The following is a 25,320-nucleotide window of genomic DNA, read 5'->3' as shown; positions in this document are numbered from 1 at the left end:
AATGATTTTCTCTGGAAATCATGTCTTTTAAATGTCTTTTATTTTACATCAGAACAAATTTCATAAACATTTCATAAGAATATCATTCAAATAGAATATTGTTCAGTACAGTACTGCTTGGAACAAGTCATAATACATGAAAATGTTGTGGCATCTAAAGGGCATTAAGAAAACTCTTAACATACATGTGTTGCATATAAGCTAATAAATGAACGTAGAAGGTGACAATATTTAAGGATTTGTTCTGATAGAATTGTACATTTAATAGTAAATATCCTGCTCACTCCAGCCTCTTGTTGTGCTGTAGGTTCGTGTTCATTTAGGTCATGATGGAGGAGCCATGTTTCTAGTTTGGAGCGATGCAGGATTGTTTGTTCTTGTTTAGAGGCTTTCACCTGTATAGTTACTGTATGACTGAAAACATGGTGGTCTTTCACCACGGGGTCGGAGGTTTAGAGGTTCTGTTCCTGGGTCTGAAACAATGAGAACCACATGAGCATCGTCATTAACGCACGTCATTAATATGGAAACTAATTTCTACAATGATGTCAACATTTCGTCCTCTAGGAATCAAATCAATATTTCTCTAAACTCTCTGTATCCGTTCACATTGAAATGACTGTAGGATTCAATTATTACATACAATTGTTCTGATTATATTAAAAAGACAGAAGCTTAAAATTAAAACCTTTTTCCCACAGACAGAAAAAGGTCTGAATTGTTGTCTGTCACATGATTGCTGTGTTTTACATGGTCCTTTCTGCTGCTCTGCTCTGAATGCTTGGAAATAAAAGTGGTGACAGATGCTTTTATTTATTTTATTAAGTGTGACCCGACTAAACTCATCACAGAAACTCTCCTCTGAGTGTAAATCAGAGCTCCTTCCATCTGTCTCTTCTTCTCTGTGACTTTTTTGACCGCCCTTGTCTTTTCTTGGCTCACAGTTTAATAGAAGCGTATGAATCATCTACAGTTTTAGTAAAAGTCCATTCTTGCTGCACATGTGACCGAGCCTTTTCACACGTTGTGTAGGCAGAATTAAAGCAAGCGAAGCCAATGAAGGCAGTGTGTGCTTTCTCTCTCCCTCTCTCTCCTCTGGTTTCCTGCCTCAGGCTCCGTGCTCCTCCGTTCTTACCGTTCACAGCAGGATGCAGCCCTTCTTCTTGACTTTGGTGGGCTGTGGGCAGAGCACGGCACGAATGGCCTCATCAAACACGGTCTTCAGACCACGCTGGGTCAGAGCTGAGCACTCCAGGTACTTCACTGCGTCTGTATGTGGAAATGAGGGCAGACAATGGCAATGACACACGGATACACAGGCTTCACAGCATTTACCCCAGCATCCCATCATACTGTACCACCTGCTTAATGATAACACAAGCATAGTGTGGCTGACCTATCTCCTTAGCCAGAGCGAGGCCCTGGGGGTAGGTGATCGGTGACAGCTTCTTCTCCTTCAGCTTCTCAATGGTTTCCTTCTCGTCCCTCAGATCCAGCTTGGTTCCCACCAGGATAATGGGAGTGGAGGGGCAGTGGTGGCGAACCTCTGGGTACCACTGTTAGAGGTGAGTGGAGACACACAGTGAAGGTCCTGTACTGTAAGTGATGGGCGTGTTTGGAGTCAGGAGGCACAGGAATGTTGAAGCAGGTTTAAAATGCAGATGACATGTTTAAGGCTGTGGGTCGTTGTAGGCTCCGTGTGTGATTTTACACTGTACAGTCCAGGTCTCACAGCCAACTTTATGAATCGTACAATGTAGCTGACACTTTTAACTGTATACGATGCAAATTGATGGATTCCCTGACTCTCCTTCTGCCTCTCCTCCAGTTTGATCCGTGTCGGAGGTTTAATTACAGTTACAGTTAAATGGATTTCTGACGTTCTATTTTGGTCACAGCTACATAATAAAGCAGTTCCTGTTTTACTCAGTGTTTCCCAAGTGCTGCACATCACAACAGAGGAATTTCAAGGGACTTTCCTTGTTTTCACCCCCTTAAAGCAAATAAAGACTGTAAAACTTGATGACTCATCAACTACAGAGCTGTTTTAGGACTGATATGACTCAACTTTTTGGGTAATTGGATGAAGTCTTGATCAAAATCTTGACTTGATCTTGTCCTAATACACAAAATCAGCCCTTCTTCACAAAGTCACGCTAAACCTTATGCAATACTCACAAAGATGTTACATTTCATTAGTTTCTGCTCATCTCCAGTCATAAAAATCACGTACAGATTGTATTTTAGCTGCTTTTATCTTGTAATCCAGGCCAAGAGTGTCATTTATATTGTTTAAATATGAATTTTCTTTAATTTCATAAAAGCTTTATTAAACCCTGTCCTTCTGGCCTTTCTCTGCTATTGATCGTGTCGAGTCTTGTAATGCTGTCTGATTAAAGACGGATGGACAGCATCTGGTCTACACTCCTCTGTGTCATTATGCTTTGATTTGCTTGACATTTATCTGGGGCTCCTTGCTGTCAATAGCTGGTAACTTCAACATTAACACAGTGAAACACTAAAACCGATGAAGTAATGAGTGTGAAAAACAGAAACCATGCTTGAAACCAGGAATTAATTTACCAGGTTCCCAGAGATCCTGTGTTGTACACAATACAGTTTGTTTTCATGGTGTGAAGTCTTAACTTTGGCCATTGAACAAATCCAGTGAAAATGCAGCAGCTCAACACAAGAAACCAAAAGAACATGTGAGGTAGTTTGAATGAATTGAAAGCTTGTATCTACAAGCCTTCAGTCAATCAAGAAATAAGTCAGGTTTTTTATGCACGTCATTGGTCAAATTGATAGGAATTTACAGCCTTTGGGTGTTCACACAGGTCAGCAAATGATTTTAAATGCCAATTTTAATTGTATTTCATTAATAGTTTCTATTAGATAAATATACAATATTTTATACGTTTACAATGTCCCACATTTCATGAAAAAAACAGAAATAAAGTTAATTACAGCCGGTTTGTTCATTCACTTCTTTTTTTTTTTTTAACCAGTTGTAAGTTGAGGAACGTCATCAGACACATGACCAGTATTTACAGTACATGTACAGTAGGTGACCTGCTGACAGTGACTTGATAATGTCGTTCCTCATGGAGGAGACTCACCTTAGCTCTGACGTTCTCGTAGGACGCTGGACTCACGAGGGAGAAACAGATGAGGAAAACATCCTGCATGGACACAGTAGCATGAATTAAATGAGTTAAAGCCACTTGTGTTTTTATAGTTTACAGTGTTATTTGACTATTCATTTATATATTCAAAACAGTCGGCAAACAATAAGTTTTGTTATTGTTGTTGTTGTTGTTGTTGTTGTTATTATTACAATACTAATGTATTGTGTTATACTTATACATGCTATTTTTGTGCTAGTATGAGAAAAAGGCTTCATGATGCTGAAGTGGTGGATTGTGCACTTTACCACCTGAGGCCACTGGAAAACCAACGCTTGTTGTCAAAAGCCTGTAAAATTATATTACTATTGTATTATAATACTAAGTAACACTTCTCGATGATGATGATGATGATGATGATGATGATGAATGCCACTAGTTGGTGCTGAAGGGAAAGGAATTAAAACCTGTGATTTCTAATTTCTGCTGATGTTTATTTGAACAGATGTAGCTGGAAGTAGCATTTTATTGTATTAAAATAGTCAAATGTGACATTCAGTTATTATAAAAGGTGATTTGTTGCTGAGCTGTAGAACTCCAGCTTTAACTCAGCGTCTCTAACTGTGATTACAGCTTCCTTGTCTGTCGTGCTGGTGGTATAATGTGGTCCTGTGGCAGGTGGAGCTGACTGTGTGGCTGAGCGTGTACCGTCTGTGGGTAGGACAGTGGGCGCAGCCGGTCGTAGTCCTCCTGTCCAGCTGTATCCCACAGGCCCAGGTTGACGGGCTTGCTGTCCACCATTACATTGGCAGAGTAGTTGTCAAAGCTGTGGGGAGCACGGAAGCTCAGCGATCAGTCAGTAAGACACACAGTGAAGCATGTGATTTACAGCTGCCATAAAAATGGATGGTGTCAGGATGAGACACCACAAATGAGACACCAGAGCCCTGAAAGGGAAGGTTTCTCCTGGAGAAACCTCATGGAAGAGAAACGTGTCTCCACTGTGTCCTGTAGGTTTGCTGTGATGAATAATGTGGTTCATGGTTTTTCCTATTGTGTGTAGTTGCCGTCGTTCGGTATTTGTCACCTGTTTAATGAGAACAGTGGAACTGATCTGTTGTTGAATGGTTGTTCTGGGAGCAACACTGCCCTCGTGTGGTCACAGTGAAGCACAACGGCTTAAATTAAAGGTTGAACTCGGACCTCCTTTACAGTTTGATAGGTCACATAATAACATGTCTGTGCCACTGACTGTATTTAATCAGTGGGACACAATTTATCATCGTTTGACGAATGTATGAGACACCTGCTATTTAAAGACATGTAAAAGCGGAGAAGAATGAAAACAATGCACAGGAAAAACTTTGCATAGTAAAAGCAATAAAAAGGATCGACCTCACACCAACAGTCATTGAGCTCAACCAAACTACTAAAAGAAAAAACAAGCAGCTTTATCGGCCTGTCTGGGTGTTAGACGCTACGTTTCAGGGATGGATTCAACCTGTTGCTGGGAGTGAAGTTAAGGCCTTTTGCCGCTTACGCATTAAAAACCAACCAACCAAGAACAAATAAATACTTATTTTACTACTTATATTTGGACCTTTTAATAAAAAATGTTCTTCCAATTGATACATCACAGTTCCTTCATAGTTCTACTTTGTACTTCATATACTGTCATATACTACTACCACACAAAGTATTAGCTCATTTTACTATACATTTTATGAGTAAAGTACTAATCAACTGTCACATGGTAAATAACCCATGTGACAGTTGAGCAAACTTCAGCTGATGTCTCCAGCGCTCTCGTCCGCTACTGGTTCGGTCCAATCTGACGGACTGGTCCCGCGCTGTCGGCCTGGATACAGATGGTCGCCCTCAATGACAGGGAAGTAGCAGGCGTTGGAACAAAGAGAAAAGGTGCAATGTGCAAATGGAGGATGTGATTTTTGGACCGTCATTGTGGGAGACGCAACTTCCCCTGTGTGAAAGACGTGTGCGACCGAACATGTGGCAGAGACGAAGACACAAAGATAAATAACAGGACTGTTATGGAGGTTTGAGCAATGCTTTCAGGGCTTTGGTGAACTGGAGAAAGACTCCATTCACCGTGAATCCCTGATCTGCACCGTCACCATCGGCTTGAAACAACAGACTGAGGGTGAGTCGGGAAAAGCTGTGGCAACTGGCGTGAACACATTTAATCAGAATCTCCTGCAGGTGACACCAACTTTACAGCCCTCACTGCAAAACTGCTGTGCAGGTTCAGAACCACATCTTTATGAGCAAGTTTCCTCTGTAGTGAGTGTAAAACAAAGCTGCACTGAAGTCTCACACAGCCACTTGATTCACATTCTGAAGTTGGCTCCATTCAGGATGTGACGCCTGTTATTGATGCGATGGTGAAAGCTGAAGGCCAGGTATCAGTCGAATCTCTGTAAAGAGCTGCACGAGATGTGAGACTATGAATCACTGAGGCGTTGTGTGTTTGTGTTCCTCAGAATTTTCAAATAACTTAAGGTACTTTATGATTAATAGTGAAGTTTGCATTATTTTGGACACACTGTCCTCAGGCTCCAGCTTTATTTTTTATGTGGATCATATTAAAACAAAGAAAACAATCTAAAGTTTTTGTTTTGAAATGATATTTTCCATTATTTTACCAGTCTGACCCACTTGGGAATAGATGTTCCTTCCATGGAAGGTTTGACCTGGAGGAATGTTGTCCCCATGTCTTTTCTTTCCTACCTACCTTTTGGTCTTTGTCCAGTAAAATATTGTTACATACTGTGTTTTAAAGGTAGATAAACCAGACTGGAAGGAGAACCATAGCTTCCCTTCAGATACTTCTTCTTTCTGTTTAAGTGTCGATAAACCAGCAGCCAATGGGGTTGTGGTGATAACTTGTCATAATGTAATTGGTGGCTCCGCAGGACAGAATAATATAAAAATGAGCCAAACCCTCAGCAGAGCAGAGACTGGAAGGACTCTGAGGACCATGGCTTCTCTTCAGATACTTCTTCTCCTGTGTATCAGTGATTACTAGTATTACGTTTGTGTGTCTTTGAATAAATGTTGTGTTAATGAAATGAACCTCGTGGATATTAGGTCACACAACAGGTAAATAAACCATAACTCCAACTAAAATTTAAAATAAGATAAGGTGAACTTGGTTTGATCCACAGTGGGAAACTTGTTTGGCAGCGCAGCCACAAAAGAAAACAGTGAGACGCACAAACAGTCGGGAAAAGAATGTTATTCTTTGTGCAGAATTGAAAAACAAATATGGCACAAATCTTTTTGAAATGTATTAATGCTTTAGACTTGTTTGTTTTTCTCAGTGAAACACTTATTCTGAGTTACACTGTCATGTTTAAAACTGTTTTTTTAGAAAAACCTGAAAGCAGCAGTTTCTTCATGACTGATGTCTGATTTATTAAAGTGTTGGCCTCAGTTCTTGGACCTTTTTAACAAAAGTTAAACTTACTAGTTACTAGAACATATCTACATTTAAAACATCTGCCACTGACAAATAACTTTTTCTATTCTGAAAACACTACTTCATCACACATTCACTCTGTACTTGGTTTTTAAGCTGTTTCAGTAAGAGCAGCTGGACATCTGCAGAAAAGAATCTACGGAGGTAGAGACTGCTCCCCATCTGAGCGTCGGTACCATGTCAGAGTAGAACAAAATAATGGTACACACATGTCTCTATGTGGTGGCTCTCTGATCAGTGATCGGTGGATTCTGACTGCAGCTCACTGCTGGAATACAGCATGGTAAGAAAAGCACAGTTTGATTTTAAAACCAGAAACATTATACAATAAAACTCACTCTTAGTTTTACTTGCTCACATTAAAAGTGTTGTAGTTTCTAAACTGTTGTTTCCAATACACACAGAGAGGAATTGTACCACTTTAGGTATGATTTTTCCCTCTAACCTCTTTTTGCTTGTAGGACTTCTGGTGCTATGAATGTGATTGTAGGAGTTCATCCAGGTAACAATAAGAAGGAAATGGAAATAAATCCAGCAGACATATTCCCTTTTAAAGACACAAACAATAATGTTAATGACATCATGTTACTGCGGCTGCCTGAGAAAATCACAGGCATCAAACCCATACAGCTTCCTAAGTGCTCTGCCAAATATGAGCCTAACGTGTAAGTTTTCTGTTTTTTGTGTCAACTTCATTTTAAATATATGCAGCATTGAAATTTTTCGGTTGCATTCATTAATTTTCCAGGATTACTATGTTTGATTATGTTGTGATGTTTGATGAGTTATATTAAATATGCTTATACAAAACAAAAACAATACATAAATCTATTAACCAATTTAATATTAAAAATGATTATACATCAAAAGAAATGTAAAATGTTACCTGGAGAGCTGACAGACTTTAAAGTTTATAAAGAAATATGTCAGCTTCACTCAGAAATATAAACATTGTTGATCTTTTCGATCTGCTTTTTGAAAGTGTTCTATTCTATTCGAAACTATTCTCCACTTCTTTGTTAAGTTCACAATGACTCAATCCCCTTCACATAGTTAAATAGTGAATCTAATCAGTGTAAATGTATGTTTAAAGCTGTGTCTTACAATAATATTGTGCTACAGTAGTAATATGTTTTTATCTTTATTCACTATTTTCATTTTCTAGAAATGACTTGGTTGAAGTAGCAGGGTATGGCAATTGTCAATTAGATGCAACGTATCATGAAGGTAAGGCTATTAATAAAAGTCATTATTAACTTATATATAGGTTACAATGGTGGTAATACTACTGTATAAGGAATACTTCTCAGTTGTTGTAGTTCAGTTGTTAAAAGTACTGACTGATAAAAAGTCCATAGTCATCTTGTCTGTAGCTTTGTATGGACACAAACACAAGTTTAGATTTGCACCTGCTGCTGTTTTGCATGTTCCTGTTTAATAGAATCCCGTCTTCAAACAGCAATGGAGGATTTCTCCTTCTTGCGATGCCCCTGACCAGACTCTGACCAACCACTGCCTCCACATCAGTGTTGACAGACCATAGACACACACTGTGCCCCTCCTCAGCAGGACGTTTACAGACACATTCTGTGGTCCTCAGTGGCCTGTTTTATAAGATCACACATTCACATAATGTGGCACATTTAAAACGAATTTGGTTCCTGTAACTTCAAGAGGAAACCACCAGCTTCAGAAAGTGATCACTGTCTAATAAACAAATAGTGGTTTGGAATTATTTAATTTATGTGCTTTATGTACACTGAAGAAAAAGTCATTTTTTATCTTGATGTTTTTCACTAGTGGACAGTGATCCAACACAACTCCAATGTGCACAGATGAAAGTTAAGGACTGTAAGAAAGATCAAGCATCAATACAGCAATGTACACCAAATGAGCCATTTGGAAACTGGCTTTGTGCAGAACCCCATGCAGGGGAAACGTGTGGAGTAAGTAGACAGTGTCCATCATTTCCCATCTACTTTTATGCATCCAGGCAAACTAATATTTACCTAATTATTTTTCAGGGCGACTCTGGTGGTGGACTGGTGTTCAATAACAGGATACACGCTGTTGTCTCAAATGGCCCTGACTGTCATGATAATTCTGAGACACATGCGTTCTTGAAGATCTGTCCTTACATGAAATGGATCAAAGACACCCTCAATGAAAAAAAATGGTGGATGAAGATAAGAAAATTCTGGAAAGGAATTCGAAATAGAATGGGTTAATATAGCAAAAAACAATTTCGCTTAGTGAACCAAATGTAAACAGGATGAAGCAACATGATACAGTATATTGGTGTTAATGTTACCTAATGTCCATGGTTCAGTTTTATGATTGATCGAACATGATTTTCTTGGGTTATTTGAACGTGTATGATATTAATGTTTGTTACCTAATGTTATAGGGTAGTAACAACAAGTTAATAAATTTAAATAATTAAAATAATAAATTATGCTATATTAACACAACCAATGTAAAGTTATAAAATGTTTTGTGCCAAGATTGACTTTTCAAAATTACATACAAATAAAGTCATCTTTGAAACAGCATTTCTATTATGCAAACTAACATATATCCCCAGCTGGTGTGTAGGTTGGAGAAGACACAAAGCACATTGGATTTAGACTGGTAAGAATACTTTATAAGCTTCATAAAAACGATAAAACAGCTTTCAAATGTCAAAGGCAGCTACAAAATGTCACTAAGATCCAGTATTGTACATACAGCATTGGGCCAATATTTCAAACAACTTTTAGTGGAGGGTAGCTGAGGTTGAGAGCATATACAAGAGCAAACAACCTCACCACAGCAGGTGGGACACGACCCAACTCATCCAGGCCTTGAAACGATGACTACATCTTCAGGGTCATCATCTGCCTCTGCATCTTTGTGAATGACAAGCATTGTCTCCATCATGGCTTCTTCATGGCATCCACGATCTGAAATGTAAAATTAAAAAAGTGGATGATGTTATATAAAACACTACAACTTTTAAAGCATATATAAATCACTATCAAATTTTAAATTTACATTGAATAAAAAAACATTCTTACCATCCATTCAGGTCTGAAGAATAACCATCCAGCATGAAGAACTAACTGTTGTAGTTCTCTTAAATTTATTCTTAAATTAAGAAGAAAAAAGTACAAGTTATCAATGCACTGAATGGCAAATGTGTAAACAATACTTTTTGATACATCAATAGATTTTGTTTGCCTGATCACAATCACATTGTACACATACACATATTAATTGACCAACCTCAGAAACAGACGAGAGCTGGTAATCTGGTTTTCAACTCCTGATGAAGGGTTCATCTCTAATAACTTCTTGCCTTCTGTTTGCAACAGTCGTATCTACTAGAAACAGTCACCCTGCACTCGTTGCATCTCCAAATACCTTAAGTCTATTTATCTTATGTCTTTTCATTCCCTCTTGCTTTTCCTTAAACAACCTGTGGACATGTATGAATCTGACGCGACACTAGCAGGTGATTCCCTGTCCTGCAGTCTCTTCTCAGCTCTAGAATGGGGCATTTTCACAGAATGGCCATTGGAGGTGAACATCAGGAGGACCAACCTGAACGAATGCCTCTGAATCCTAAAATCCCAGTCACATCCAAACCGACAGAGGAACAACGCTGATGTCGGTTATTTGATACTGTATTTGAAAATCCCGCACTCGCGCGATGAACTCTCACTATATTAGTAGTAGTGCAGATAAGCTTATTTAAAACTAGCATATTCTGATTTCTTTAAAATTATGTTAATGTAACATACACCAAATCTGGGTTTTTTGAGTGCACAATGAAGTCACATTAAATTTTACAATAAAAGTGAGACATCTATACAAGAAATTGTCAGGTTTTGGTTTTGTTTCCAGTTTTTTTTTTGAAAGGTCTGAGTTTTCATCCATGTTGTCATGTTCTAGTTCCTGTTTTATTTTTATGGACTTCCTGTTTCTCCCAGATCACAGCTGTAACCTGTCACTCCCGGTTCACCATGCACACCTGTCAATAATTTAGCAATCAGTCTTCTGTATTTAACCACCAGTACTCACCATAGCCAGTTACCAGATTGTTGAGTTTCAGTACCACTTTCCAGCCTTTCCAGTCTAGTCACCTTGTGCAAGATCATGTTTGTTTTCTGACCGCCGAGTCCTGCCTGTCCCTTGACTGTACCTTCGCCTGGATCAATTTGGCTCTATCGTGTATGACCTGGACTGTTTGTGACAGTGATTACAGGAATAAACCCTGATTTTCTCAACACCTACCTCGTGTTCTGGCACTGTGCATGTGGCTCCGCTCTCCGCCGCATCCTGACAGAAACATTGCATTTTTGTCTTTTGTTCTTTTTTTGTTCTTTTCCCCATTCATTTATAAAGAAATATGTCAGTTTCACTCAGAAATATAAACATTGTTGATCTTTTTGAAAGTCAAAATCCACTATTCTTCACTTCTTAAGTCCACAATGACTCAATCCCCTTCACATAGTTAAGTATCTAGTTAAGAATCTAATCAGTGTAAATATATATGGTTGTGTATTTGCTTGTGTGGTGGAAATTTTCCATAAAGAAGTAGATGAGAGAGTTTTCCTTTTGTGCGATTTATTGAAATAATAAAGAAAATAACAATAATGGGGAAAGCAAATAAAAAGCATGGATGTTGATCGTGCACATCAACAAACCAAAAACCAGCTGGGGAGATCAGTGCACACACCACGAAGGTGTGATGCAAAGAGCCCACGATCCTCAAGTTGCTTCTGCCTTTTAACCTCTTTCTCTGGCTCTGGTGGAATGTCTCTCTGCACCAATAGAGTTGTTTGTGCTAGCTAATGTGTATGGCCCAAATGTTGACGACCCCTCTTTCTTTCACAGCTTCTTCACATCACTGTCTGCTCACTCTGGTTCCAAACTTATAGTAGGAGGGGACTTTAATTTAGTATTTAACCCAGAGTTGGACAGGCTAAGCAAAGCTGTGAGCAACAGGAACTGGCAATCAGTACAGACCTTAAAACAGTACATGGAAGACTTTGGTCTCTGTGACACATGGCGTTCTCTTCATCCTACATCCAGGGAATATACCTTCTTCTCACCAGCTCACCACTCTCACTCCCGTATAAATTATATTTTAGTAAATAACTCAGTCTTACAAGATGTCTCTGACACCAATATTCACTCTATCACAATCAGTGATCATGCACCAATGTCCATTTCGTTGATTAAGACAGCCACACCATCAACCAGGAATTGGAGGTTTAATACATCATTACTCAATGATCAAGACTTCATCAGTTATGTCAGGAGAGAATGGAAAACCTTTATAGAAATCAACGATACACCGGAAATCTCACCCTGTGTTCTTTGGGAGACTGGGAAGGCAGTTATGCGCGGTAGAATTATTTCATATTCATCACACAAGAAAAAAAAGGACATGTTACTTGAATTAGAATTAGAGCAAAAAATAAAATCTCTAGAGATTAAATATGCTGCCTCTCCAACCAATGATAGAATCCTAGAAGACCTAAAGAATCTAAAGCTGAAATAAATAATATAATTGATTGCAAAACTCAGTTTCAGATAGACCAATTACGCTGGGAGAACTTTGACCATGCTAAAAAATGTGGTAAATTTCTAGCTAACCAATTAAAAAATAATAAAGAAAAACAAATCATCCATTCAATAACTAATAAGGAAGGCAACATTACTCGTGATCCCCATGAAATAAATGATACCTTTAAAAACTTTTACCAAGTGTTATATACGTCCCAAATAGATCCATCCACCTCAGCCATAGAGGCGTTTCTGAATAAACTAGAACTGCCAAAGCTAAAAGAACAATCCACAACTCTAGACTCATTGTTATCTTTGGCAGAACTACATGAAGCTCTGCAGGAGATGCCCAATAAAAATGCTCCAGGACCAGATGGATTCCCAACTGAATTTTATAAAGAGTTCTGGTCCATGCTGGCACCCAGCTTTTACAAAATGGTAGCTGAAATTAAACAACAACATTCATTACCCACAAATATGAATTCTGCCTTCATAAGCCTGCTCCAAAAACCAGGAAAAGACCCTACACTCCCATCGAGTTATAGACCAATTTCACTAATAAACGTAGATCTAAAAATAGTGTGTAAAGCACTTGCTAGAAGATTAGAAAAAATCACTCCATATATAATTCACCCTGATCAAACAGGCTTCATTAAAGGTAGACAGTCAACAAACAATATGAACAGACTAATCAATTTAATTGATTATGTCACCATCCATAAGCTGGTGGAATACCGACCAAATCAGTAAATCATAAAATAAGTTTATATGCTGACGATGTGTTACTGTTTCTCCTGGAGCCACAGACGTCTCTTCCTACAACTATCAGCCTCATAGATGAATTCTCGGGACTTTCAGAGTACTCTATTAACTGGACCAAATCTATAGTGCTACCACTTAACCTTAAGGTGACTAACATCTCTTCTACCACACTCCATTCAGGGAACATTAAATACTTGGGCATTGAATTGTCGTCTAGGCTATCAGAGCTTATTGATCTAAACTACAATCCATTATTAAAACAAATAGAAGCCAACCTCAAAAGATGGCAGTCCTTACCCATTTCACTTATGGGAAGAATTGCCACCATAAAAATGATGATCCTGCCAAAAATTAATTACATATTCTCAATGATTCCAACTCAGCCAGCCCATGCGTGGTTTAAGACATTAGACTCCTACATTTCACAGTTTTTGTGGAAAACCAAGCCACCACGAATTAGTTTAAAAACTCTTCAAAAATCCAGACGCTGCGGCGGCCTAGAACTACCTAACTTCCACCACTATTTTCTTGCCAATAGACTGAACCATATCCACAAATGGATAAAACCCATGCCAGCAGACTCCTCCTGGATAGACATTGAACAAACATTTTGTGGAAATATTAAAGTTGCAGATCTGCCCTTTATCAGCACCAAAATCAAACATCATAGTTGTTACCAGAACATTAGCATAAAAGCATCTCTGCAAGCCTGGTGGAAGTTTCTTAAAATTAATGGGTCTTCGCTTACTCTTTGCCAAAACACACCTCTCTGGAACAATCCAGACATCAGCTCCCAGCTGGTTTTTGGTTTGTTGATGTGCACGATCAACATCTATGCTTTTTATTTGCTTTCCCCATTATTTTCATTTTCTTTATTATTTCAATAAATCGCACAAAAGGACAACTCTCTCATCTGCCTTTTATATTTTACTATACATTTTATGAGTGAAGTACTACTCAACCGTCACATGGTAAATAAACGAAACACCAATGAGCAAACTTCAGCTGATGTCTCCAGCGCTCTCGTCCGCTCCTGGTTCGGTCCACTCTGACGACTGGTCCCGCGCTGTCGGCCTGGATACAGATGGTCGCCCTCAATGACAGGGAAGTAGCAGGCGTTGGAACAAAGAGAAAAGGTGCAATCTGCAAATGGAGGATGTGATTTTTGGACCGTCATTGTGGGAGACGCAACTTCCCCTGTGTGAAAGACGTGTGCGACCGAACATGTGGCAGAGACGAAGACACAAAGATAATTAACAGGACTGTTATGGAGGTTTGAGCAATGCTTTCAGGGCTTTGGTGAACTGGAGAAAGACTCCATTCACCGTGAATCCCTGATCTGCACCGTCACCATCAGCTTGAAACAACAGACTGAGGGTGAGTCGGGAAAAGCTGTGGCAACTGGCGTGAACACATTTAATCAGAACATCCTGCAGGTGACACCAACTTTACAGCCCTCACTGCAAAACTGCTGTGCAGGTTCAGAACCACATCTTTATGAGCAAGTTTCCTCTGTAGTGAGTGTAAAACAAAGCTGCACTGAAGTCTCACACAGCCACTTGATTCACATCCTGAAGTTGGCTCCACTCAGGATGTGACGCCTGTTATTGATGCGATGGTGAAAGCTGAAGGCCAGGTATCAGTCGAATCACTGTAAAGAGCTGCACGAGATGTGAGACTATGAGTCACTGAGGCGTTGTGTGTTTGTGTTCTTTGTCCTCAGAATTTTCAAATAACTTGAGGTGTTTTATGATTAATAGTGAAGTTGTGCTTGTATTATTTTGGACACACTGTCCTCAGGCTCCAGCTTTATGTTTTATGTGGATCATATTAAAACAAAGAAAACAATCTGAAGTTGTTGTTTTGAAAAAATATATTCCATGATTTTACCTTTCTGACCCACTTGGGAGTAGATGTTCCTCCATGGAAGGTTTGACTGGAGGAATGTTGTCCCCATGTCTTTTCTTTCCTGTTTCCTCCCACATTCCAAAGACACAGTCCAGTTAACAGGAGACTCTAAAGTGGTCATAGGTAAGAGTGGTTGTGATGAACTGACCTGTCCAGGGTAAACTCACCTCTCATCTGAATGACAGTACATACATATGTCTACTCTTTATAAAATAGAGTCATCAAAACATCAGCTTAGTATTTATTACTACTGCAACCATGTCTCCTGAGCAAACACACTGTACTGCATCCACTCATATTTGCTGTCATACCTTTTTATTTATATTGACATTTGGTCTTTGTCCAGTAAAATATTGTTACATACTGTGTTTTAATGGTAGATAAACCAGACTGGAAGGAGAACCATAGCTTCCCTTCAGATACTTCTTCTTTCTGTTTAAGTGTAGATAAACCAGCAGCCAATGGGGTTGTGGTGATAACTTGTCATAATGTAATTGGTGGCTCCGCAGGACAGAATAATATAAAAATGAGGACAACCCTCAGCAGAGCAGAGACTGGAAGGACTCTGAGGACCATGGCTTCCCTTCAGATACTTCTCCTGTGTATCAGTGAGTACTAGTATTACGTTTGTGTGTCTTTGAATACATGTTGTGTTAATGAAATGATACTTATGGATATTAGGTCACACAACAGGTAAATAAACCATAACTCCAACTAAAATTTAAAATAAGATAAGGTGAACTTGGTTTGATCCACAGTGGGAAACTTGTTTGGCAGCGCAGCCACAAAAGGAAACAGTGAGACGCACAAACAGTCGGAAAAAGAATGTTATTCTTTGTGCAGAATTGAAAAACAAATATGGCACAAATCTTTTTGAAATGTATTAATGCTTTAGACTTGTTTGTTTGTTTATTTTTCTCAGTTAAACATATTCTGAGTTGCATTGTTAGTATTTAAAACAGATTTATCAGAAAAACTTGAAAGCAGCAGTTTCTTCATGACTGATGTCCCATTTATTAAAGTGTTGGCCTTAGTTCTTGGACCTTTTTAACAAAGGTTAAACTTACTAGTTACTAGAACATATCTACATCTAAAACATCTGCCACTGACAAATAACTTTTTCGATTCTGAAGACACTATTTCATCACACATTCACTCTGTACTTGTTTTTTAAGCTGTTTCAGTGAGCGCAGCTGGACATCTGCAGAAAAGAATCTACGGAGGTAGAAACTGCTCCCCATCTGAGCGTCTGTACCATGTCAGACTAAGACCATATGATGGTAAAGGTTATTATACCTGTGGTGGCTCTCTGATCAGTGATCAGTGGATTCTGACTGCAGCTCACTGCTGGAATACGTCATGGTAAGAAAAGCACAATTTGATTTTAAAATCAGAAACATTATACAAAAAAACTCACTCCTAGTTTAACTTGCTCACATTAAAGGTGTTGTAGTTTCTAAACTGTTGTTTCCAATACACACAGATGAATTGTACCACTTTAGGTATGATTTTTTCCTCTAACCTCTTTTTGCTTGTAGGACTTCTGGTGCTATGAATGTGATTGTAGGAGTTCATCCAGGTAACAATAAGAAGGAAATGGAAATAAATCAAGCAGACATAATCCCTTTTAAAGACACAAACAATAATGTTCATGACATCATGTTACTGCGGCTGCCTAAGAAAATCACAGGCATCAAACCCATAAAGCTTCCTAAGTGCTCTGCCAAATATGAGCCTAAAATGTAAGTTTTCTGTTTTTTGTGTCGACTTCATTTTAAATTTATGCAGCATTGAAATTTTTCGGTTGCATTCATTAATTTTCCAGGATTACTGTGTTTGATTATGTTGTGATGTTTGATGAGTTATATTAAATATGCTTATACAAAACAAAAACAATACATAAATCTATTAACCAATTTAATATTAAAAATGATTATACATCAAAAGAAATGTAAAATGTTACCTGGAGAGCTGACAGACTTTAAAGTTTATAAAGAAATATGTCAGCTTCACTCAGAAATATAAACATTGTTGATCTTTTCGATCTGCTTTTTGAAAGTGTTCGATTCTATTCGAAACTATTCTCCACTTCTTTGTTAAGTTCACAATGACTCAATCCCCTTCACATAGTTAAATAGTGAATCTAATCAGTGTAACTTCAATAATAATGTGCAGTAGTAATATGTTTTTATCTTTATTCACTATTTTCATTTTCTAGAAATGACTTGGTTGAAGTAGCAGGGTATGGCAATTGTCAATTAAACGCAACGTATCATGAAGGTAAGGCTATTAATAAAAGTCATTATTAACTTATATATAGGTTACAATGGTGGTAATACTACTGTATAAGGACTACTTCTCAGTTGTTGTAGTTCAGTTGTTAAAAGTACTGACTGAAATAAAGTCCTTAGTCATCTTTTCTGTAGCTCTGTATGGACACAAACACAAGTTTAGATTTGCACCTGCTGCTGTTTTGCATGTTCCTGTTTAATAAAATCCCGTCTTCAAACAGTAATGGAGGATTCCTCCTCCTTGCGATGCCCCTGACCAGACTCTGACCAACCACTGCCTCCACATCAGTGTTGACAGACCATAGACACACACTGTGCCCCTCCTCAGCAGGACGTTTACAGACACATTCTGTGGTCCTCAGTGGCCTGTTTTATAAGATCACACATTCACATAATGTGGCACATTTAAAACAAATTTGGTTCCTGTAACTTCAAGAGGAAACCACCAGCTTCAGAAAGTGATCACTGTCTAATGAACAAATAGTAGTTTGGATTTAATTTATGTGCTTTATGTACACTGAAAAAAAAGTCATTATTTATCTTGATGTTTTTCACTAGTGAAAATTCAACCAGCAAAACTCCAATGTGCACAGATGAAAGTTGAGGACTGTATGAAAGGTCAAGCATCAATACAGGAATGTAAACCAAATGAGCCATTTGAAAACTGGCTTTGTGCAAAACCCTATGCAGGGGAAACGTGTCGAGTGAGTTGACATAGTGTCCATCATTTCCCATCTACTTTTATGCGTCCAGGCAAACTAATATTTACCTATTTATTCTTCAGGGCGACTCTGGTGGTGGAGTGGTGTTCAATAACAGGATACACGCTGTTGTCTCAGTTGGCCCTGAATGTCATAATAATCGTGGGACATTTGGGTACTTGAAGGTCTGTCCCTACATGAAATGGATCAAAAACACCCTCAAAGAAAGAAAACGGGACAAGAAAAGAAAATTCTGGGAAGGAATTGTAAATAAAATGGGTTAATATAGCAAGAAACCATTTCGCTTAGTGAACCAAATGTAAACAGGATGAAGCAACATGATACAGTATATTGGTGTAATGCTACCTAATGACCATGGTTCAGTTTTATGGTTGATCGAACATGATTTTCTTGGGTTATTTGAACGTGTATGATATTAATGTTTGTTACCTAATGTTATAGGGTAGTAACAACAAGCTAATACGTTTAAATTAATTAAAATAATAAATTATGCTATTTTAACACAACCAATGTAAAGTTATAAAATGTTTTGTGCCAAGATTGACTTTTCAAAATTACATACAAATAAAGTCATCTTTGAAACAGCATTTCTATTATGCAAACTAACATATATCCCCAGCTGGTGTGTAGGTTGGAGAAGACACAAAGCACATTGGATTTAGACTGGTTAGAATACTTTATAAGCTTCATAAAAACGATAAAACAGCTTTCAAATGTCAAAGGCAGCTACAAAATGTCACTAAGATCCAGTATTGTACATACAGCATTGGGACAATATTTCAAACAAATTTTAGGTTAGCTGAGGTTGAGAGCATATACAAGAGCAAACAACATCGCAGCAGGTGGGACACGACCCAACTCATCCAGGCCTTGAAACGATGACTACATATTCAGGGTCATCATCTGCCTCTGCATCTTTGTGAATGACAAAATCTTCAAGCATTGTCTCCATCATGGCTTCTTCATGGCGTCCACGATCTGAAATGTAAAATTAAAATAGTGGATGATGTTATAAAAAATACTCCAACTTTTAAGGCATATACAGTATAAATCACTATCAAATTTTAAATTTACATGGAATAAAAACCATTCTTACCATCCATTCAGGTCTGAAGAAAAACCATCCAGCATGAAGAACTAACTGTTGTAGTTCTTAAATTTATTCTTAAATTAAAAAGAAAAAAGTACAAGTTATCAATGCACTGAATGGCAAATGTGTAAACAATACTTTTTGATACATCAATACATTTTGTTTCCCTGATCACAATCACATTGTACACATACACATATTAATTGACCAACCTCAGAAACACAGACGAGAGCAGGTAATCTGGTTTTCAACTTATGAAGGGTTCATCTCTAATAACTTCTTGCCTTCTGTTTGCAACAGTCGTATCTACTAGAAACAGTCACCCTGCACTCGTTGCATCTCCAAATACCTTAAGTCTATTTATCTTATGTCTTTTCATTCCCTCTTGCTTTTCCTTAAACAACCTGTGGACATGTATGAATCTGACGCGACACTAGCAGGTGATTCCCTGTCCTGCAGTCTCTTCTCAGCTCTAGAATGGGGCATTTTCACAGAATGGCCATTGGAGGAGAACATCAGGAGGACCAACCTGAACGAATGCCTCTGAATCCTAAAATCCCAGTCACATCCAAACCGACAGAGGAACAACGCTAATGTCGGTTATTTGAAATTGGAAAATCCCGCGCTCGCGCGATGACCTGTGAAAAAGTCTTACTCCTTATTCCTGCACTAGTAGTAGTGCAGATAAGCTTATTTAAAACCAGCATATTCTCATCATGAACGCATCATGAACAGGTGTTTTCTTTACGTCAGGATCCTGAAGAAGCCGCAGTGCCGTCGTCCAAGTTGTGAATTTGCTCATTACTGCCACCTTCAGCTCTGGACATGTTGTTGTCTAAACCTATTTTCATTACGTTGAGTTAACATAAAATATTGATGTAACTTGTTGAAGTTGTTCCCTTTACGTGGTTTTATGATGTTCAAACATAAAAGAATTTTTATTGTTGAAGTTGCATGTTAAAATTATGTTAATAATTTAAGTAACATACACCCAATCCGGATTTTTTCGAGTGCACAATGAAGTCACATTAAAATTTACAATAAAAAGTGAGACAGCTATATGTAACCCATGGATAAAACCATGAATTACTAATAACAATATTAATAGTAATTGGCCTGTCATCTTCTGTCGGGTATTTTATTTTGAAATCTTTTATTTTGGAAGCGGAACTCAACCTCCGTATGTGGAGCAGTTCCCTTCTTCGCTGATTTCATTGAACGGAGATTAGCGAGACGGAGCAGGTGAATTGTGTTAAAAAACACGGAATATTAGTGAGAAGCAGCAGACGGACTGGACAAGTCAGCTGTAAGCGGGCTGAGACTGTGTGTTTCAATGTTGTAACATTTCTCGGCTGGGTTTTTTTTACTATCTTGGATGCCTTTAATCACACCATTGGACTACTGGTTGTGAACTGGACGACCTGTGAACTGGAATCTCTCCTTGGTGGAGAGTGGCGAGCCACCCATTGGACGTCTGGATCGGTGATTTTCCTGCCTCACTGTACGTGCGGTTGGACTGGAGGGACGTGGCTGAGTATTTTTTCTTTTGTTATTTTGGTTATTGGGTGCACCCATAACAAGGACTGTATAGAGAATTTTATGCCGGCTTTAGCATTCTTCCTGTTTTTACCCGTTGTTAATGTACTGTAATACAGTTGTGTATTCATATACCTCTGCTTCACGTGTACTCAATGCTGTCTCCAATCATTCACTAAAAGTTGAACCTAGAGTATTCTGGCCGTCTGTGTCTCCCACAGCAGGGTTACATATACAAGAAACATTGCATTTTTGTTTTGTTCTTTTTCACATTAATTTATATAGAAATATGTCAACTCAGAAATATAAACATTGTTGATCTTTTCTCTCTGCTTTTTGAAAGTGCACTTGTCAGACTCGGAGGCAGGCGTCGGACCCACATGCACAGCACAGAGGCAGGATAATGATCAAACACAGGTTTATTTGGGTAACGCGGGGTCAGACGGTCCAGGGCATACACAGAGGCTTGGCAAAGACATACGGCAGGGAGCAGGCAATCTCGAGTCCAGTGATCAGACAAGGTTCGGTGCACATGAGGTCTCGGTAAAGGTACAGACAAGGGTTAAGCAAAACTCACGATCAGTTGTTCAGTCCAAGGTCTTTCTCCGGCAACGGTACAAACAAGGATCAGGCAGGATACAACGGTCAAGGAAATCAGGAACGAAAAACAAGGGATTAGACATGAAACACTGGAACAAGGTATGGAACTAAACAATCTGGCGGAGAACTAAGGACACAGGTGGTGGTTAAATACACAGTGACTTGATTGCTGATAGAGTGCAGGTGTGGATAATGACCAGGTGAAGCAGGGACAGCTGTGACAGGACATGAACCGGAAGTGAACCTTGGACACAGAAACCAGGAGACTACCAAAATAAAACAGGAAATAACTAGAAACCAAAACCCAGATCATGACAGCACTGAACAGTTGTAGACAAAATCCACTATTCTCCACTTCTTTGTTAAGTCAACAAAGACTCAATCCCCTTCACATAGTTAAGTATCTAGTTAAGAATCTAATCAGTGTAAATATATATGGTTGTGTATTTGCTTGTTAGTCACTGAACTGTTCATCATGTACTCCAGCTCTTGCTTCACAGAAGGTGTCACTTATATGTGACAATATGTAAATGAACCATACGCTGTCAGAGTAGTTAACCTGGAGTGGAAGGTGAGTAATAAAGTTTGCATAATACATGTGTGGAGCTGTCACGTCCGGGCTTTATGGCCGCCTTTATTCTGAAAGGACTTCCGGTTAAACACCACATATTCAGCTGTTTCCTGTCTGTACCGGTCTTCATTATCCACACCTGCATCTCATCTGCCATTAGTCGGCTCCGTATTTAAGTTCCACTTCTCACACCTGTTACCTGCCAGATTGTTGCGTGTGATCACCACTTTCCAGCGTTCGTTGTCTCGTGTTCCCGTGTATCGTGCCTCCCGTTTAGACCTTTGATTCCGAGTCTGCCTAGTCCTTGTCTGCCTTGATTATCTACCGCTGCATGTTACCGACATTGCCTGCCCGACCACGATCTGACGCCCGATGATTTGGTATTGTAATCCATCTCTTGTGTATGACTCTGCCTGTCCCTGACGCCGTCTCTGCCTGATCCTGTTTAAACCCCGTTTGATCTCCCGTGTATGACTCTGCCTGGATTGGATTCTGTATTCTGGAATAAACTGTCCTCTTAACATCACAAACGCTGTGTTGTGCTGTGCATGTGGGTCCGTCATCTACAACACCCTGACAGGAGCTCTGGAACCAATGAGGTTGAGCTGAAACTTTCATACTGTAGATGTCATAACTTTTATGACATAATTTTATGACATAATAACAGTGCCGCTGTAAAAAAAGCCTGAAGTAGAGCAATGACTTGTCTGATACCTTCTTTCTGTTTGCTGTGGATTGGTGAGTGGTCAACTTCCTCTTATGTTCAATATGTCATGTAATGTCATAATAACCACACAATTAATAACTTCTATCTGTTTATAAAGGTTTGAATGCATTGTACCATATGGCACCCTGCTCTGTCATGTACAAGACTTTCTCTCACAGGTTTCACAGAGAGTTCAGCGATGGTTCTACAGAACAGAGTCATTGGAGGTCAACAGTGTGAGCGTCCGTATCACGTCAGACTGAGAGCCGTCAGCGCTGGTGGAGCTTCCAGCTCGTGTGGAGGCTCTCTGATCAGTAAACGCTGGGTTCTGACAGCAGCTCACTGTCTGAAGCCGGGGCGGTACGATGAATGCACGGTTCTGGTCTTTTTGAAAGGAAACATCTGTTACTCACACATACACTGTGTTTCTACGTTCATGTAGGACCATGTTTGCAGATGTAGTCATGCATTAAGGAGGTCCAGCCCAGGAAATTAAAATTACTGCAGAAGCTGAGATCTTCACCGATAAAGACATCAACAACAACATCAGGTCACACGACATCATGTTACTGCAGCTTCCGACCCCCACTGACGTTCAGCCTGTAGCACTACCTGACTGTGAATGCAGCCCTGAAATGTACAGTAAGCATGATTTGTAAATAACTATGATTTCTACAAAAACGAATCTCCTCTGTACAATATGTGTGCAAACTCTGTGCATTATTATTTATCTATTGTTATAGATTATGCATTATTTACACAACGTGCAACAATTTATATTTTTTTACTGTGCAATAACCCTTTAAGACGTCATACTTATTCTACCTGTACTGTGTTGTGTTGTACTGTGCCAACGCGAAGTGTCACAAAGTGTCTTTTTTACTGTTTTTCTATTCCTCTGCCCTGAACTTGCTGTTGTGTGAAGTAAATTCTCCACTGTGAGACTATTAAAGGCTTTTTTTTAACTTATCTTACTAAACAAATATCACATGAACAATGAGAAAACATGTTTGTTCTGTTCACCTTCATTTATAATTAATCCATATGCGTCTGACTGAACCAAATCACGTTTAGGTTTTGGTTTTCTCAGGCTGCTTGTGAATCAGCTCTGACTTTGCTCCAGTCCAGAAATTGATAGAAAATTGACTCAGCTATTAATTGACAGAATACGGACCAAAAAACCAAACCAACACTTGAGAATCACAATTAAATTAATGTTGTAGTAAATGCAGCTGACTGCGACTACATTCAAGGAGAATCTCCAAATAAACAGTAACTTGGCTGAAGCAGAAATCATGTTTCCAGTCTGTAAGTTATAACTCTACCTCATTGATGTTTCTAGAAGTCATTCCACAGTCCACATAGCCGGACACGCTGCCACCACTGGAGGCCCCAACAATGAACGAAGTGGGACATTCACATGATTTATCTTAATAAATATACTTTCTAATGTCAGTATTTATTCAATATAAAATGTTAATTGCGTTTAATACAATTTTTAGTTTAGTGTGTTTTTATTTCTTCTCCAGGACCAGGCTCCTCATCCAACCTCCATTGTGCAGACATACAAGTTGTCGACTGTGAAAACCTCAAAACAAGGCTGCAGTTAAATTTCCCACAGGTCCACAAAGTCAAGGAGAACCAGCACTGGTTCTGTGGACGCTCTCCTGGAGTCGACATATGTTACGTGAGCTGCACATTGTCCACATTCAGGTTTAGTAACGTTGGGACATATCTGTCCTGCAGCATAAATGATGTATTTCTGTCTCACAGGGAGACTCCGGTGGAGGAGTGGTGTTCAATGACAGACTTTATGGAGTCATCTCTTTTCTTGGTGATCCTGAGTTTGTTTGTGTCAGAGCAGCTGCATTCATGGACCTCTGTAATCCACAGTACACAACTTGGATCAAGAAAATAATCACTTGACATGAAACAGTCTAAGGTGAGATGTACTTAACTGTAAACTGTTAGAGACTCATCAGGAATAAATTATCATCTAAACATCAAAGGATGTTTTCTGTTGTTCTCTGTTTCATATCAGATATTGTACGGTTTGAGCACCAGTAACAGCAGATACTAGCAGCGCTAAAACCTCTGAACACTGAACAAACACTGAGCACTACTGGGCTGGACTGTAGTGTGTGACTGCAGCAGGAACAGCACAAATCCACTGGGTGCATGTGGGTGTTTGTGTGGTGGTTCAGGCTCAGTGCTGTAGGTGTAAAGGTTGGACTGAGGAATTCAGAGGTGACTTGAACTCCTACATTACAAACCTGGATGTCGACACCAAATACTGCATGTTGTACTGGTTCAACTGTTAAAACTTCTGACTTGTTTTGTTTTTGCTTTTACTGAACTTGTTAAAATGTTTATTGTACAAAAATATATGAATCATAATCAATGGAAAAAGGCTCCATGCAAAGCTACAGAAGCACAGGTTATTTCTGAGTTTCCTGCTTCTGTTACTACATCTCTATAAATCTCACTCTCATGTGCTTCAGAGCAGACAAAGCTTGAACCTGACTGGTGAGTTTAGAACACATTAAGGCTTATCAAGTGCAGAGTCACTACTGATCCTAATCAGAGCTGTCGGCCTGAGGTCCTGAACCATCAAGTGGAGGATAATGTGGTTGAAAAGGCTGCAGAGCAGACGTCACCTTTACTGGCGGCTGTTTGACATATGGATTAGAGTAGAAACTAGATTCACTATAGACTCACTCTCCTCAGATAAATAAAGCGCTTTAAACCTGTTTCTACTGTATGACACGTAGCGTGTGGTGAACTATTAAGTACAGTATTTATTATATGCTTCAGTTGTTTGAGTGAGTAGTTGAGGAGCAAATCTACTGTATTACTGCTTGAGGTTGCTTTTGACAGAACATTAAAGAACATTTATTGAATTTTACTCTTTCTGGTGTACATATGATTATCGCTTTATTTCAGTATGAACAGGGGTA

General features: G+C 39.0%; 3 protein-coding genes and 1 long non-coding RNA gene across 4 annotated transcripts; 2 read left to right on the top strand and 2 right to left on the bottom strand.

Annotated features, from left to right (window-relative positions):
* Nucleotides 1-425: 425 nt before the first annotated feature.
* Nucleotides 426-3,978, bottom strand: LOC114861647 (ras-related C3 botulinum toxin substrate 2-like). Its single transcript, XM_029161110.3, has 5 exons — nucleotides 3,834-3,978; nucleotides 3,120-3,182; nucleotides 1,397-1,556; nucleotides 1,136-1,269; nucleotides 426-473 (listed from the first exon to the last, which is right to left on the bottom strand). Exons 1-4 carry the CDS (start codon nucleotides 3,924-3,926, stop codon nucleotides 1,139-1,141), a joined length of 447 nt encoding a protein of 148 aa, XP_029016943.1. The 5' UTR covers nucleotides 3,927-3,978; the 3' UTR covers nucleotides 426-473; nucleotides 1,136-1,138.
* Nucleotides 3,979-4,990: 1,012 nt separating this feature from the next.
* LOC114866622 (uncharacterized) lies at nucleotides 4,991-25,268 on the top strand. The gene is made up of 12 exons (XM_055507974.1): nucleotides 4,991-6,160; nucleotides 16,023-16,209; nucleotides 16,386-16,589; nucleotides 17,066-17,127; nucleotides 17,697-17,842; nucleotides 17,923-18,118; nucleotides 22,543-22,723; nucleotides 22,836-23,000; nucleotides 23,706-23,770; nucleotides 23,893-24,050; nucleotides 24,137-24,305; nucleotides 24,405-25,268. Exons 1-11 carry the CDS (start codon nucleotides 6,076-6,078, stop codon nucleotides 24,287-24,289), a joined length of 1,602 nt encoding a protein of 533 aa, XP_055363949.1. The 5' UTR covers nucleotides 4,991-6,075; the 3' UTR covers nucleotides 24,290-24,305; nucleotides 24,405-25,268.
* On the top strand, nucleotides 6,746-9,167 carry LOC114861612 (trypsin-like). The gene is made up of 5 exons (XM_029161052.3): nucleotides 6,746-6,907; nucleotides 7,086-7,289; nucleotides 7,790-7,851; nucleotides 8,425-8,570; nucleotides 8,649-9,167. Exons 1-5 carry the CDS (start codon nucleotides 6,834-6,836, stop codon nucleotides 8,850-8,852), a joined length of 690 nt encoding a protein of 229 aa, XP_029016885.3. The 5' UTR covers nucleotides 6,746-6,833; the 3' UTR covers nucleotides 8,853-9,167.
* LOC114861673 (uncharacterized) lies at nucleotides 18,454-21,617 on the bottom strand. The gene is made up of 3 exons (XR_003786845.3): nucleotides 21,064-21,617; nucleotides 18,957-19,024; nucleotides 18,454-18,838 (listed from the first exon to the last, which is right to left on the bottom strand). It is a non-coding gene; the product is annotated as an uncharacterized LOC114861673 (long non-coding RNA).
* Nucleotides 25,269-25,320: the final 52 nt, after the last annotated feature.

The sequence above is a fragment of the Betta splendens genome, chromosome 1, assembly GCF_900634795.4.
Source record: "Betta splendens chromosome 1, fBetSpl5.4, whole genome shotgun sequence".
NCBI classification, from domain to species: Eukaryota; Metazoa; Chordata; class Actinopteri; order Anabantiformes; family Osphronemidae; genus Betta; species Betta splendens.
The sequence above is the reverse complement of the archived record's forward strand: the minus strand, read 5'-3'. Positions and strand labels throughout refer to the sequence as shown.